This window comes from Dryobates pubescens, chromosome Z (assembly GCF_014839835.1).
Source record: "Dryobates pubescens isolate bDryPub1 chromosome Z, bDryPub1.pri, whole genome shotgun sequence".
In the NCBI taxonomy this organism is placed as follows: domain Eukaryota; kingdom Metazoa; phylum Chordata; class Aves; order Piciformes; family Picidae; genus Dryobates; species Dryobates pubescens.
In genome coordinates, this window is record NC_071657.1 from 107,922,515 (window position 1) to 107,936,811 (window position 14,297).

Genomic DNA, 14,297 nt, shown 5'->3' on the forward strand with positions numbered 1-14,297 from the left:
GTGGCCACTAGATTTAGCTGTGAGGTGCTGAGCACCTTCTATGGGTTCCTCAGAAATCCCAGTTATACAGATCAGAGCAGCTGAGGGAGTTGGTGATGGGATTCGTAATGATAGCAACATTTTGGCTATTTTGTGAGCTGAGGAGCTGCACTCTGTTGACAACTACCACTATATTTCTTAATCTCTCTGGCTTAGTTTTTTTTTTATTTCTGGGTCAGCTTGCAGCTGTAGACATCTCTCAGGGAAAAGTCTGGAATGTATTTTCATTAATGGTCCAATTTTCCGAGTGCGGGTTTTTTTTGCAGCTCCTTACATCTGCATCCATGATAGCTTTTCATGGGCACTACTGCCATAAAGCTTCATGAAAATAAATAAAGCAATGTGAGAAACATTTGGAAACATTAATGCTCAAACTGAAGAGTTTAATCTTCTTTTCATTCTGTATATTGTTATAGGTATAATAATGATAATAATAAAAACCACATGATGTTGAAAAATGCACTCATCACAGAAGGCCTCTAAACCAATGGGAATTATAAATGCCTAAGGCCAGCTGCAGCCATTTTGTTTGTCGTCGTGATTGATGTCTAAGTATTTTATAGGCAGTGATGAGGCTGAGGTCCCTATATCACAGATTACATGATTCAGATAGCAAGACACAGATGCTAAATGAAAGACCAGATTTTCGCTGCTCACCCTGCATCGAGCTTCTGTGTCCATATAGCTATTAAACCAGAGACTGAACTTAAAATCTTTGAAGATATCTTAATCTGAGATAATTGCTTTGGTTTTCCTCTGGAATCAACAGAGAGAAAGATGTTATCTTCAGCTGATAGTTTGTATCTTCCTAAAATGAGACCCTGGGATGTCAGATGCCATGTCCATTGGAAGTTCCCATTTTTACCTCTGACAGTAAGGAGGCCTGGGCATTTTAGCATAGGGGCGCCTGTCTAACTTTTGGCTGTAGGCAGCTGGACAAAACTCATTGCTCCCAAGGCAGAGATTTAACTTCTTTCTTTTACCCCCTTTTTATTTTCTCACTTTCACTGTTTTTTTTGTCTGGATGTAGTTGTCTGCCAGCTCTTAAGGTACCTTGCTGACTGCTGTTCAGTGTTGCCTTTGTTTAGGTCACAGAAAATGCAATGTTCAAATCATTTTACTTTTCCTGGATGGAAAAGTCTGTATTAACTGGAAGGGCTCCACAGGAATCTGTCCTCATGAGTGAGGAATGTGACAAAGGCAAAACAAGTGTCAACTTTGCTCTCACTCCTGGTTTTGGAGATTGTTTTTTGATCATGTGGTATGATATTAAAGAAGGCACAGCATGGAATGACGACGAATAATGCAACCTCTTTGATCAGTTTGCCCAGGACTGACTTAATCAGATTTTGTGGCAGTCAAGCTGTTACAGGTATTTGTGCAAAGTGGATGTTCATTATAATTAGTGTGATTATGCCACTCTCAAGGAGTTCAACGAGGAATTCTGCCAACATGTGTTTGGAATATGGATTGTCCATATTGATGTACTTATACATTTAGACAACCTGGGGGTAAGTGCAAACATAAATGCATCCCTGTTTAGATGTATGCACTGCAGAAAAAGCCTGCACAGGTACAGCCGGTCTTTCAGGACTTCCAGTTGCCAGTCAGCACCCTTCAGTTGTCCCTTGTGATAATTTATCATACATTTTAGTCTTAACACAAGACAAACTTCCCCTTTTTTCACTGTTCACAATATTGTAGTAATATTTATCATGCTAATAATGTATTTATATCTGGTTTGATTTTCTTGTAGTTTGGAAGAAGAAAAAAGCCTTCTGGAAAATGAGTATGAAAGAATTCCAAGACAAAGAGTAAGTACGAAGCATGAGAAAAGCCATGATTTGTGTTCTGTTAGCTAACATACAGAAACATCAATGAAAATGTCTACAGCTACAGTGTATGTAGCTCTAGAGTTTATTTTAAATCTGAATACAAAGAGAAATCAAGGAGAGGCCATATTTTATTATTCAGCTGTTATAACTCTGTGGCAAGCAATAAACAACTGATTCAGAAAAGATCTGGATTTTCTGAAGTTTGCTCAAGAATGTTTTTTACTGTATTCAGCAAATGGATACTGCTTGTAAAGATGGCTGCAGGCTTTTGGTTCTACAATGTAAGTGTGGAAAATACATTTATGGTTATAAATCCTGACGAATAAATGTGGGTTTGTTGGAATTAAAATTCTGCTGTTTGTTGATGGAAGAAACGTGTCTGGTTTCATACTTTGTTGTAAAATGTTGTCATCAATGTTAATGATTCTCTAATATCACCAACCTGCAGAATACAGAAGGGAAAATGAAATTAATCTGATCTTTTCCTTTGTTCTTAAAGGAAACAGAAAAGAAAGTGAAACGGTTGAAAGACAATTGTGATGAGCTCTTCAAAGAAGTAGTTCAAAGGAAAGCAGAAATTAATGCAATTAAGGAAGAAATTTCATCCAAGCGAAAGCTGATGTTAGCAGATGAGAATGAAAAGGAGCAGCTCCTGGAGAAGCAGGATGCTTTAAAAGTAACCCTAAATGAATTGTGTCTCGTCTACATCTCTGTGTGCATGTATGTCTATATGAGTGCCTGCTTCGGCCAAGGAAATGAATCCTCTGAATGACTGTCATTCCAAATTCATTAAATCACATTTCACCATTTTTCAGTAGGCAAAAACCATGTGGCTGTGCCATATCCATTATTACTTCTACAGGAAATAAGAACAGTCATGGTTTTCATTAAAAAGTGGTTTCTCTAAAGATTTGTTTGATAGATTATATTATTGTAGGATTCTCTAACAGACGCTCAGTTCCAAGTTAATACAGATTTATGCTGAGGATTTAAAAACATCAGCAGGTCTTTGGGATAACATGATCAGATGTATTAATAATATTCAAGCCTAATTTGTATCTTGCAGACATAATGAAATTATAACTATCAATGTCTAGTTTCAAAAGCTGCAATTCCCTGGGACAAGCTCAAGCAATTTGAAACTGTTACCTGGCTGTTTTCACAGCAGCTCAAGGTGAATATTACATCTGTGAAATCTCATCAGATTTTGAGGCTATTAATCTAACCTTTCTGTTTTGTCACTAGGATGAGCTGGTTAAGATCCTCCGTGTTCCAACACATCTCAGAAAAGAAACTGAGAAAATGAATCGAAAAGAAAGGTATGCCTTTAATAAATGATTATCTCTGCATGATTTCATCCATTTGTTACAGAGATGGTTGAGTATCGTTGTTGAGTGACCTTAGGATCAATGTTTAGAAAAAAACATTTATAATCCACTTAAAATGCATGTGCTGTGCTGGAAAAAATATACTGTATGCTGTGAAACACTGTCTATTTAAGTACACAAAAGAAATTGTAGAAGAAAGATTAGTCAAAAAATGCTTAACCATCTTACTGTGCTGTGTTACTGTATATCAGATCCACTCAGTAGATTTGTAATGGAGAATTATGTTACCCTGGAATCTGGCAATTAGGCTTTTTAGTTTTGGGTCCTCAGTGCCTGTTCGTCAGCTGATCTCTGTTGACCTCAGTGAAAGCAGCAGCGTTCACAACTGATAGTCTGGCCTGAGCTAAGTATTCATTCTCCTTTAATACAGCTATACCAGTTTATTAGTCAGACCTGCTTTGCTGTAAGCTCCTGGTGTGAATTCTGGTCTCCAGTATTGCAACAGAAAAAATGCAATGCAGTAGCCAGACTTTTCTTTCTCTCTCTTGTGTAGCTGAGTTTTCCCTCCCATGAAGCATTATGTGCTGCTTTCTGTGTGTAAAATCTAGTTAGCACTGTGCAGCTTCAGCCAGGTCAGTCACAGACCCCAGGAGTCCAATTGCTATCCAGATATCTGACCAGGCACAGAGTAACACTGAAGTTTTTGTGTTTGCTGCTCACAGTCCCTATTTGTAACATGGAAATTATTTGAGCATGTTCAATTTCTCAGTTTTAAAACTTGCATAATGGTTTTCTTCTACATTTTCCTCACTACTCTGCTTAATGCAGCATAAATATAAAAACTTTTTCCTGTGGTGTTACAGAGAAGCAATTTCAAAAACTAGCAGAATTTGTAGATGAAGCGTTTAAATGAGACTTTATACTTGTGTCACATTGCAGAGTGAACTAACCCGAGTTCCCAGTCTTGGGAATTATGTTTAGAAGTGTCACATCCATGTCATGTTGATGAAAATCAGTTTACTAGGACTCTTTGGAATACTGTCATGGTGCTCAATTCATGTTAGTGCCAGTCTACAATTTTATTGTTACACTATATTAGCATTTGAAATTTTTCTCTGTATATAGTCCACTTGCAAACATACAATGTAGATAGTTGTGGTGTTGAAATGATTTTGCACGTCCATGAAAACTGGCAGCTTGCATTTTTGCCATTTAAATATACAGGTGGAGCTGTTAACCCCTACTGTTCTGTTAAAATATATCCCCAGGGATGCAGAGAAGCAGAAAGAAGCCCTTAATCACCAAATAGATGAGCTGAATGCCACTCTGAAAGCCATTGAAAAAAGGACTGAAGAGATTTTGCAAGAAAGAGGAGATGTAAGGGAAGAATTGCATGAGAAACAAATTTTGCTGGAAAGCAAAGAAAAAGAATGCATTGCTTTGACAAAATCCCTAGAAATCAGCAGAGAGAAGGAATCAGCAGTCCTATTAGACAGGTTAGAGGGGTAAACATAAACCATGTAGTATGAGTGAACAACTCCCTATTCTCCAAGACCTAGTTCTTTCTTCTGCTCTATTACTTATATTTTCAAGTTTTTATGCTGCAGTCAGCACAGATTAGAAATTATCAGGCTTGGTTTTGACTTTAGAATGTTTTGTACAGACTTCTGGAATCTAGGATCTGGCTTGAAGAAGGATATCAAAAAGAATAAGCATTTAGTAAAATCCTGGGAGTGTGAAACTGGCTTTTGCTCTGATAGAGAAATCTTTTAGAAGATCTCTTAATCCAGAGAAATGTTTAATTTTTGTGGTGTAACCCACAGAAAGCATATTGAACCGGGAAGAAAAAACAACCAACTAAGTATTTAAGTATTTTACTTTTCACTCACATACTCCTGAATTTCATTGGGGACTGACTAATTACCTTTCTAATATCCCCCTGAATTATGAGGTTATATATACTTGGTCAAATAACCTGTTAGGTTGATTGAGTCAATGAAAGATTCAAATGCTTCCTTCTTTGCAGAGGAAGATGTGTAGTTGTACTTATGGCCATGTGCTCTGTAACAATGCCTTTTCCTACAAAGCTTTGTATTAAGGGGTAGTGACTCTTTAAACTGAAATAGTGAAGTGAAGATATAAAGAATCCCTCATGCTAAGAGGGGTGCTCTCATCTTTTAAATAATAATTTCTCTTCACTCTGGACTGTGAGACGTTATTGCTGTTATTAGGAGTATTATCATTGACTGCTATATTCTTAGGTAATTTGTGTCAGCAGTTTGAGTTTCTCTTGCTGCTCAGCCATACTGATGCAGTACTTAAAACCTGCTAAAATGACTGTGACTGCTTGTGTGTGTATTTTGGTCAGGTTACCTGCTTCTAAAAATCTGTGTTTTTCTCTACAGAGCAGCTCTGGAAGATAACCTAAGAATACGTGCCTTGGAGATAAAAAAGCAGCAGGATCTTTTCCTCCACAAGCAAACACAGAAAGACAGAGAACTGAGAAATTTAAAAAAGATGGAGTTACAACTGAATGTGATTTATGATTCCTTGAAACAAGATAAGTCACAGCATGAAAGACTCAAATTGGAGGTCTGTATGAATGCATTGATCATAAGGATTCTAAATTTGCTTGCAAGAAATCTGTCTGTGAATTCTTTTGACTGGTTGTAAAAGGGGGAAGGGGAGAAGATCATTTTACATCTTAGGCAGGTGAAAGTGTCAAGAGGGTTGCTAAAACTGATAGACAAGCAGCTAGGTGCTCTGGGTGTAATAAAAATACTAGATGATCTCCAGAGGTCTCTTCCAACCCTTCTACTCTGTGATTCACTGAAGTTCCTCTGAAGCCATATATGTACTTATTAGTAATGTAAGCCCACCTGGAAGGAGAGAGGAAAGCTCTGTAAATACACTAAAAAGTTTCACATTGAATTGTCTGGAATATTGATTAAAGGCCTGACTCATATTCCAGTCTTTGATCCTAAACCACATACTGAGTTTCTGTCCAGTATCAGCTAAGAGAATCTGGGAAATCATATTTCTTCCTGTGTTTCTATTGAAGAAATATTCCTGAGGGAGAACCACGATTGTTCAAACCCATGTTATGCTCAAATTGAATGCCATAAGTCCCTGATGGCTCTGGTTCACAGTCCTGGGTGAAATCCAAGCCCAGCCCCTTCACATTGCAAAAGGGAGAGACCTGTAATGAGACCCCTAAAGGCTTGGTGCTAATACTAGGTTACCCTCTAGGCTTGGATGTGTCTTGCAAGTAGCATCATCATGAAGAGTGAAGGAAAGAGGATAGAATAGAATAAACCAGGTTGGAAGAGACCTTCAAGATTATCACGTCCAACCCATCAACCAATCCAACCCACCTAAACAACTAAACCATGGCACCAAGCACCCCATCAAGTCTCCTCCCGAACACCTCCAATGGCAGTAGGCATAGAATTCTAAGCAGTATTTTACTCCAGAAGTTGCAGGATGCTACTCTAACACAAACAGGCCAGGCAATATCCTTATTTTAGCCCATCCTCCCACGCTCTGCATTTTCTCTGCTTCCTTTCATGGCTCTTTTAGAAGATGCTGCTTCTTTGCAGCATGAGCTGTTCAGCTGTGGTACTGGAGTGGGAATCTTGATTCTGCTTGGCCTTTGTTGTCTTGAGACTATTTTTTGAAGCCTTGGTAGCACACCTAGAAGAGTTAAAATATTTTAAGTAGTTGAAGGTCCTTCAACTGCTTAGAAAGCTGGATTTCCATTTATCCATTGTGGCTCCAAGTGAAAAATTCACAAGAATTAATTGCTAATATTAAAACAGTGTGCTTCCCCAAATTTCTCTTACTTTGAGTCACATGCCAAGTACAAAATAACTGGTTTGTAAAATAAGCTAATTACAGGAACACTTCCTTCAAATATGTTATTCTTCTCAGTAAGTTGTGAAAGGTCAGCTCTTGCTAAACACCAACCTTCTGTGTGAAAGAGAATTGGCCGCTCTGGCTGCCACCAGACTGGAACAGAGCCCCTTCTTCCTCTCCATGCATGCCTTCTCTTCAGCCAGGCCAATGCAGAGACAGCCAAAAGTATCTGAGTTTAGTGATGTTTTGTGTTTATATGAGCTTTCTACTTTGAGACTCAAGAACTTGATGGCATCTGTAGAATCTCATCTTGAAAATGTGGAAATGCCTACTTCCAGACACTGCAGCCTTCTACACAGCAGAACTGGTAAACAGGGGTCCACAGAAGAGCCGTATTTATTCCTTCCACAAGGGTAGAAGTTACTTCCTTAGAACAGGTTTTATTGACCTTTCAGCAAACCTAAGTCAAATCAAATCTCAAAGCTGGCAGATGAAACTTATGTAACTCTGCAGTTTGACCTTTACTGTGCCTCTTGTTTCCCTTTCCCTAATGCAGGTGAACATCCAGCTTTATAACATTATTTAATATAAATGCAAACCATCTCATTAGCTATATTGAGTGATAGTGTTTGGCACTCTTAACATCTGGTTGAGATACGGGAGCAGTCCCATGGGGTTGCATGTATCCTTTTTGAATAGCTTCCAGACATGTGATTCCATGTCATATTTTCCCCACCTGTATGAATGTGCAACATCTGCCTGCATACTTAGCCTTCTGTGTTTATTTCTTGAAGAATTCCTAAGTTTAAATCTAAGAAATTAGTCCATGTGAGGTTGATACAACCTTTTGCCTTACAAGTTTTGTCAGGCAAGTAGTGGTGGTGGGATTGTGCAGATTGTAGAATGGCTCAGGTTGGAAGGTACCTCAGAGGTCATCTACTTCAACTTCCCCGCCATGGCCAGGGACACCTCTCAACTAGACTTGGCTGCTCAAGGCATCATCCAGCCTGGCCTTGAACACCCTCAGGGGGGAGGCATCCACAACATCCCTGGGCAACCCATTCTAGAGTCTGCCACCCTCATTGCAGACCCAGCCTAAACCTACTGTCCCTCAGCTTCAAACCATTTTCCCTTGTTCTATTGCTAAACACCCTTATGAAAAGTGCCTCTTCAGCCTTCCTGTACGATCCCTTCAGGTATTGGAAGGCAGCTCTAAGGTCCCCCTCGGGAGATTTCTTCTCCAGGTTGAACACCCTCAGTTCCCTCAGCCTATCCTCATAGCAGAGGTGCTCCAGCCCCTGGACCATCTTTGTGGCCCTCCTCTAGACTCACTGCATCAGCACTGTGTCATTCTTATGTTGGGGACACCAGAACTGGACGCAGTATTCAAGGTCTCACAAGATGATAGGTTTCAGTTAGAAGGTAGTTACTAATTTGTCCTCCTATGTGCACTCCATTATAAAATCTGATTGAATGAACAAATTTTCCCAAGAAATAATAGTACATGACTGTTTATGGTGTTAGTTTTGACTTCCTAGAGTCTAAGGATGAAACATCAAAATCTTTACTTTTAATAACAAATCCCATGAAATATAACAAATCTACACAGATGTGAAATGCTGTCTGTATTAAAATCTGTGTAAGGTCAGAAAAATCCTCTGTGAATTTGGAAGGTGAGTCTTAGTGATCTTTACTTTTTTTAATGACTGTTTAGATGCTAACAAATACAGCTCTCAGAAATTCAGTGCTTAAACTGGGCTCTCTGAAGTTTAGGCTTTATAGTTATATTTTTAAAATAAAATTTTTAAAAAAAGATAAATATGGATATATTGCTGAGGAACTCTACTCACCAAACACCTCTTGGACTAGTTAGGGTAGCAAGACAAAATTAATTTCTTCCTTTGTGTAACTGCTTCAAATATATGACCTACGGTTTACATTTTTTTCACATCTCTGTTGGCAACACTCAGTGTGCTTGGTTTGTGTTTGCAGGTAGAAACTCTCTCTAAAAGTAATGGAGTTTTGTTGGAAAGACGCCGAGAGCTGCAGAAAGAAGTGGAAGTGACCAAGAGACGTTTAGCTGAGCAGGTGCTGAGTTCTGTTTTCTCATACTTTGTCACTGCAGTAGTTGAGTTTCAGTTATGAGAATAAAGGGACTGTTTGAGGAAAAAATGGTGAGAGTTTGTAGCTGCAGCTTTCTGGTGAGAAAGTGTGATGGTGTTTGTTCAGTTTTAAAGACCACTTCTTTGTCATGTCTCAAATACATCTTTTGGTGCTAGTGGTCACATATTGAGAGGTAGAAAGCAAATTTACTTTCTAGGTTAAGTCTTTCTGGGTATAATTAATGGCATTTGAACTAGAAAAACAATAGCTGTAAGTTTCATTGGGATATGGCACAATGTGCTGCTGAAACAAGGACAATTCAGTGTCCATACACTACACTCTAATCTCCAGAGTTTTGTCATTTGTGGGTGTCTCTCCACATTGTGGATGTATCAGCACAGCCATGTATTGTGTGGGAATGCAGCTGTCCGCATTATGAGAATGTTAGTACTTGCCTCTGCTGTAAGTGACTATAAGAAGTAATGTATTTCAGACATATTTCATCTTTAGCTCATGCCTCCTTAGCTTCCTTCTCTTACATCAGGGTTTTTTTTGTGCTGTATTTGAATTCATTAGCATTATCAGATGACATTCAGTTCTGTTTGAACACATTACTATTTGTGTGTGGCTGATGTATCTGGCATGCCACCATAGTCCATGGAGCCTGGGAAGCCTTCCCCACACCTCCTCCTAAAGAGGTTAGCATACACTGGATACAACAAATAACTCTTCAGAGTTCTCTGGCTGTATTGACTGATTCTTCAACAATTCCAGTGTCTAGTTATGTTACTCCAGGTTCAATGTCTAAATTTGGTCTCTTAATGTGAAAGCCTAGCGTCATATATTGTGTAGTTAAGAACTGACAGCAAGCTTAAAGATTACACAGCCATAAAGAACCATCCTGCCCAATGTTCTGACATTATTATAAGGATTGTGCATGGCCTTTCAGCTGGTATGTTAAAGCAATATTCCCTTTTTAACAATCTCTCTGTACTCTGGGTTTATACGTACTTGGCAGATAAACCCAAAACATTTCTGACTAAATGTGTGCCAACATTGCTGCATCAATGTGTAAGGATTTTAATTGAATTTCCTTTAGGAAACCATGTCAAATATGGATGCCCAGGTGTTAAAAGAATGTATTGCTGAAGAGGGCCAGCTTTTCCAAGAGCAGGAAAAACACAGACATGAGTTATCCAGACTTGTACATCTGACCAAGCTCAGAGTTGAAGAGAGGGAAAAGAAATCCAGGGATGTTCAGAAAGCACGGGTAAAATCTCATATGACTGTAAGACTCTCATAAAGTGAAAGGTGACATATGGGCAAATTGAATTACTAGTAAGGAGAGCCTCAGGGACTGCCATTTCCCACTTACGTTTTGAAGTTCCATCACAGCTTAGGAAAATCACAATACTGTGCTGTTTCATTGGTAATTTATGGTGAAGTGCAAGAGCATGTTAAAATATCATGGCACAACTCAAATGAGGTAGCTGCAGCCCAATGTGCACCAGCTTTTTGCATATCAATCTCCTCTTCCTGCTAGCAGTGGGAGGTGAGAAGAGGCCTGTCCTTTGAAGGTTAATGGCATGGGGTATTAAAGACTGAACACAACAGAAAACAAAAGGTTTAGAGCCGTAACAGAATGAAAATGTACTGCTCTATTCATTCATCAGTGATTACTTAAAAGCCAGAAAAGGGTACAAAAGAAATCTTGTTTGAAAAGGTTCCGTTTCAATGGTGCACGTGCCAAATCATTATGTTGTGATGGAACTGAGAGGCTGAGTAACAGAGAGAGAAGAACTCCAGATACAAGGGACTAAGCATTTTATGATGTAGCACCTAATGTCTACATTAAGAACAGTTGTTGTAAGCTTAATATACCTAGAAAAAACTGTGTTCTGAAATGTTGTTATGATAAAAGCATTTTACTATAGAGGAAGTTCTTAGAATAATCTCACCTTGCTGTCTTTTCCTTGTCTAAGAGGAATAGCCACTCTGAGAACTTTTTTTGAGGTATTTCTTTGACATATCTGAAGTGCTCACTGATGTCTATTTACATTTCAGGTGCAAATCCAACATGTTATTAAAGAAATAAAAAGAAAGGATCTTGAAATAAGAGACTATAAAATGAGGAAAAGAGAAATTCAAAAGCAGTAAGACAATAATAATCATACATTAGCTAAAAAGAATTTGTAGCCAAAGTATGTATAAAATTTTAATAATTTTGTCCACACTTGTCATTTCTTCAGACTCCAAGGATTTGCTAAAATGTGTGATGTTATCCAAAAGGAAAGGAACAAATGTATAAATTTGGTGCATGCTTGTCAGCACAAAGCAAGAGAAATTAGAAACCAGATAAAATTGCTAGGAAACGAAATGGAAAATTTAAGGAGTATTGTTCTAACCAAAGAAAGGTGAGTTTTAAGTAAGCTATAGAGCACAATTATGGAAATGTAAGATTAGAAAAAGTCATAAGAGATAATCCAGTCCAACTAGAGCTATGCCTGTACCATCCTTGATAGTAATTATCATGGAAAATGGTAATTTTCTTTCCTGTGTGAACTTTGTGATACATTGTTTTGTAAACAATACACTTGTAGATCACAGAATTGCAGGGGCAGGGGAAGGGACCCTGAAAAGTTGTCCAGTCCAACCCCCTGAGCACTTATAAAAGATCACACAGCAACACATCCAGGTGGGTTTTGAGTATCCCCAGAGAGGGAGACTCCACAACCCGCCCTGGGCAGCCTGTTCCAGCGTTCTGTCACCCTCACAGTGAAAAATTTTTTCCTCATATTTACATGAAAATTCCTATGCCTCAGCTTCCACCCATTGCCCCTTGTCCTGTCATTTGGTATCACTGAGAAGAGCCTGACTCCAGCCTCTTGGGACTCACTCTTTTCGTATTTATAAACGTTGATGAAGTCACCTGTCAGTCTCCTCTAAGCTAAAGAGCCCCATCTCCCTCAGTCTCTCCTCATACGGAAGATATTCTACTCCCTCAATCATCCTCATGGCTCTGCGCTGGACTCCCTCAAGCAGCTCACTGTCTTTTCTGAACTGAGAGGCCCAGAACTTTGAATTGCAATCAAAAAAGTATTTAAATGTCACTCTTCAAATAGAGGGGAACAATTTCTACACATTAGGACCACAGTTTATGCTTCCGCTCTTGAACTTCATTTCTCAGGTCCACTTGGACTACCCAGTGGAGAAGAAAAGAGCTAATGCAGGGCTCCATTTGTGCTTTAGGGCCACAATCCAGTTCTCAAGCTGGAAAGAGCTTGCAGACAAAAGCTGTTCTCAGAGTCTTTCTGCTTCTTGTAATTCTTCTGTCAAAAAGAGCAACATTTTGTGGATTTGAGGAATTAGTTTAAGCTCTGCTTTTAGTTGCTGAAAATGCTTTCAAATTTAAAAGACTAAAAACCTTCCTATTTTTCTGTTATGTTAAAGAAAATTGCAGAAACTACATCTGAAGAATAAAAATAATGCAGCAATTATAGAGAGTCTCAAAAGTGATTGTGGCAAAATTGTACAGATCATGCATGAGATGAAAGAAAAGGAGCAGCAACAGTGTCTGGAGCTTGAGAAATTTACCAGCGTAGTCACACACATTGAAGAGGAAATCGTGCAGCAATGCAAACAATATGAAAGGGCTATTCAGCAACAAACAAACAGGTAGGCGTGGATGTTTGATCTCATATAGTGTTTAATTTTGACACTGATGAATCAACATAGTTCTCAATTTACAAGCACTCCAAATTGGGAATACTAAAAGGCTGCCTCGCTGCAGTCTACTGGCTAAACAGTCATCTGCCTCAGTGCAGTGCATTACACAGACTTTTTCTTGATTGGTGAAGTTGTTCATTCTTCAGAACTATTATTAAAATAAATAGGGTGCCTTGGCTGCTGCCTGATTGAGAACTTCAGCCTCTTGCTGCCATTTCTGTGCAAATGACATATACAAACAACAAAGATGTAAATCTCCCTGATCATAATCATTAAACCATTCTTAAATTAATTCTGTGGAAGGCCAAAAGAGCTTTCCAAATCAAATGAGAGACTAGAGTAACCTTTGCAATTGTTTATTGTTATCACATTGTAATGGTTTTGTTACAGATTTAGAACGTTGCCATGATATTAAACGAGAGTTGTGAAAGCTTTGTGCGTTTTCCTGGATTATTGCTGTCTTTGGTCACCAGCTATGTTCTTGAGTGGAATATACTGAATATAAGCTGAATGTGAGTCAAATTGTTTAAATTTTTGCCCTTTTATTTTGGGTTTATTGCAGTGGTCTTCTGCTGAGAGAGCGAGAAGAAGAACTATGCATCTTATATGAAAAAGTAAACACGCAAGAGCTGCTGTGTAGGAATGGAGATCTTGAGATGCAAGCTATGGATGAAAGGATCAGATTGCTGAAGTTGAAGATAGCTGAGAAAAAGAGACAGATTAAATTGTGGTTCAGAACACTGCCAGTGAAGAATGCCCTGGATGCACAGCTGGTGGTACTTCAGATACAGGTTGGTGACAAATAAAACCTTGTTTGTTTTGTTTGTATTTTTCTGTATTTTAAGGCTTAACATAATTGCACAGCAAAAAAAAATGTCTGGATGCAGGAGGTATATTCAAACTAAGGCCAGCAATGCACCTGTCTAGCAAACCACTGATGTACATTTTTAACTTCAGATCTGTGAGTCTCTACACTTATGGGTAATTGGCTGATGCCCTTTGCTATGTGTATGCCAAATGCTTCCTGGGCATGGAATCTCAGCTAATGCTCCCCACAGCCTGAAATGTCAGAATGACTAAGCTGGAGAATGGGAGTCATGGGGAAAAAATGGGAATGTAGATGAAATCTGTTAGAAGTGTATTGATGGGGTAGGTGGAGGGGTGGAAGATCTACTTAGCTCTTCAAATTTCGAAAATAATAACGCAATTCACACTTGACCCTGAGCCTGCTCTGCTGCCTACAATGATATAATCCACATAGATTTTCTCCTACATAACACCAGTGTAAGTTGTAGTTCTAGTTACAAAATGACATTAAGCGAACTGCAGTGCTTGGGACATTCTTTCCTTGCTTTCTGAAATGGCTCATTTACTTTTGACCTTCTCTCCAGATGGAATTTTTTTCCATACA

At 38.7% G+C, this 14,297-nt stretch overlaps 1 protein-coding gene across 1 annotated transcript in view; it reads left to right on the plus strand.

Annotated features, from left to right (window-relative positions):
• Nucleotides 1-14,297, plus strand: part of CCDC146 (coiled-coil domain containing 146) — a 65,001-nt gene that overhangs the window by 39,126 nt on the left and 11,578 nt on the right. Inside the window, exons 5-15 of the mRNA XM_054178517.1 lie at nt 1,796-1,853; nt 2,374-2,550; nt 3,120-3,193; nt 4,471-4,698; nt 5,608-5,794; nt 9,050-9,145; nt 10,260-10,430; nt 11,225-11,313; nt 11,410-11,574; nt 12,611-12,835; nt 13,449-13,677. Coding sequence (XP_054034492.1) covers nt 1,796-1,853; nt 2,374-2,550; nt 3,120-3,193; nt 4,471-4,698; nt 5,608-5,794; nt 9,050-9,145; nt 10,260-10,430; nt 11,225-11,313; nt 11,410-11,574; nt 12,611-12,835; nt 13,449-13,677 — 1,699 coding nt within the window. The remainder of the gene's footprint in view (nt 1-1,795; nt 1,854-2,373; nt 2,551-3,119; nt 3,194-4,470; nt 4,699-5,607; nt 5,795-9,049; nt 9,146-10,259; nt 10,431-11,224; nt 11,314-11,409; nt 11,575-12,610; nt 12,836-13,448; nt 13,678-14,297) is intronic.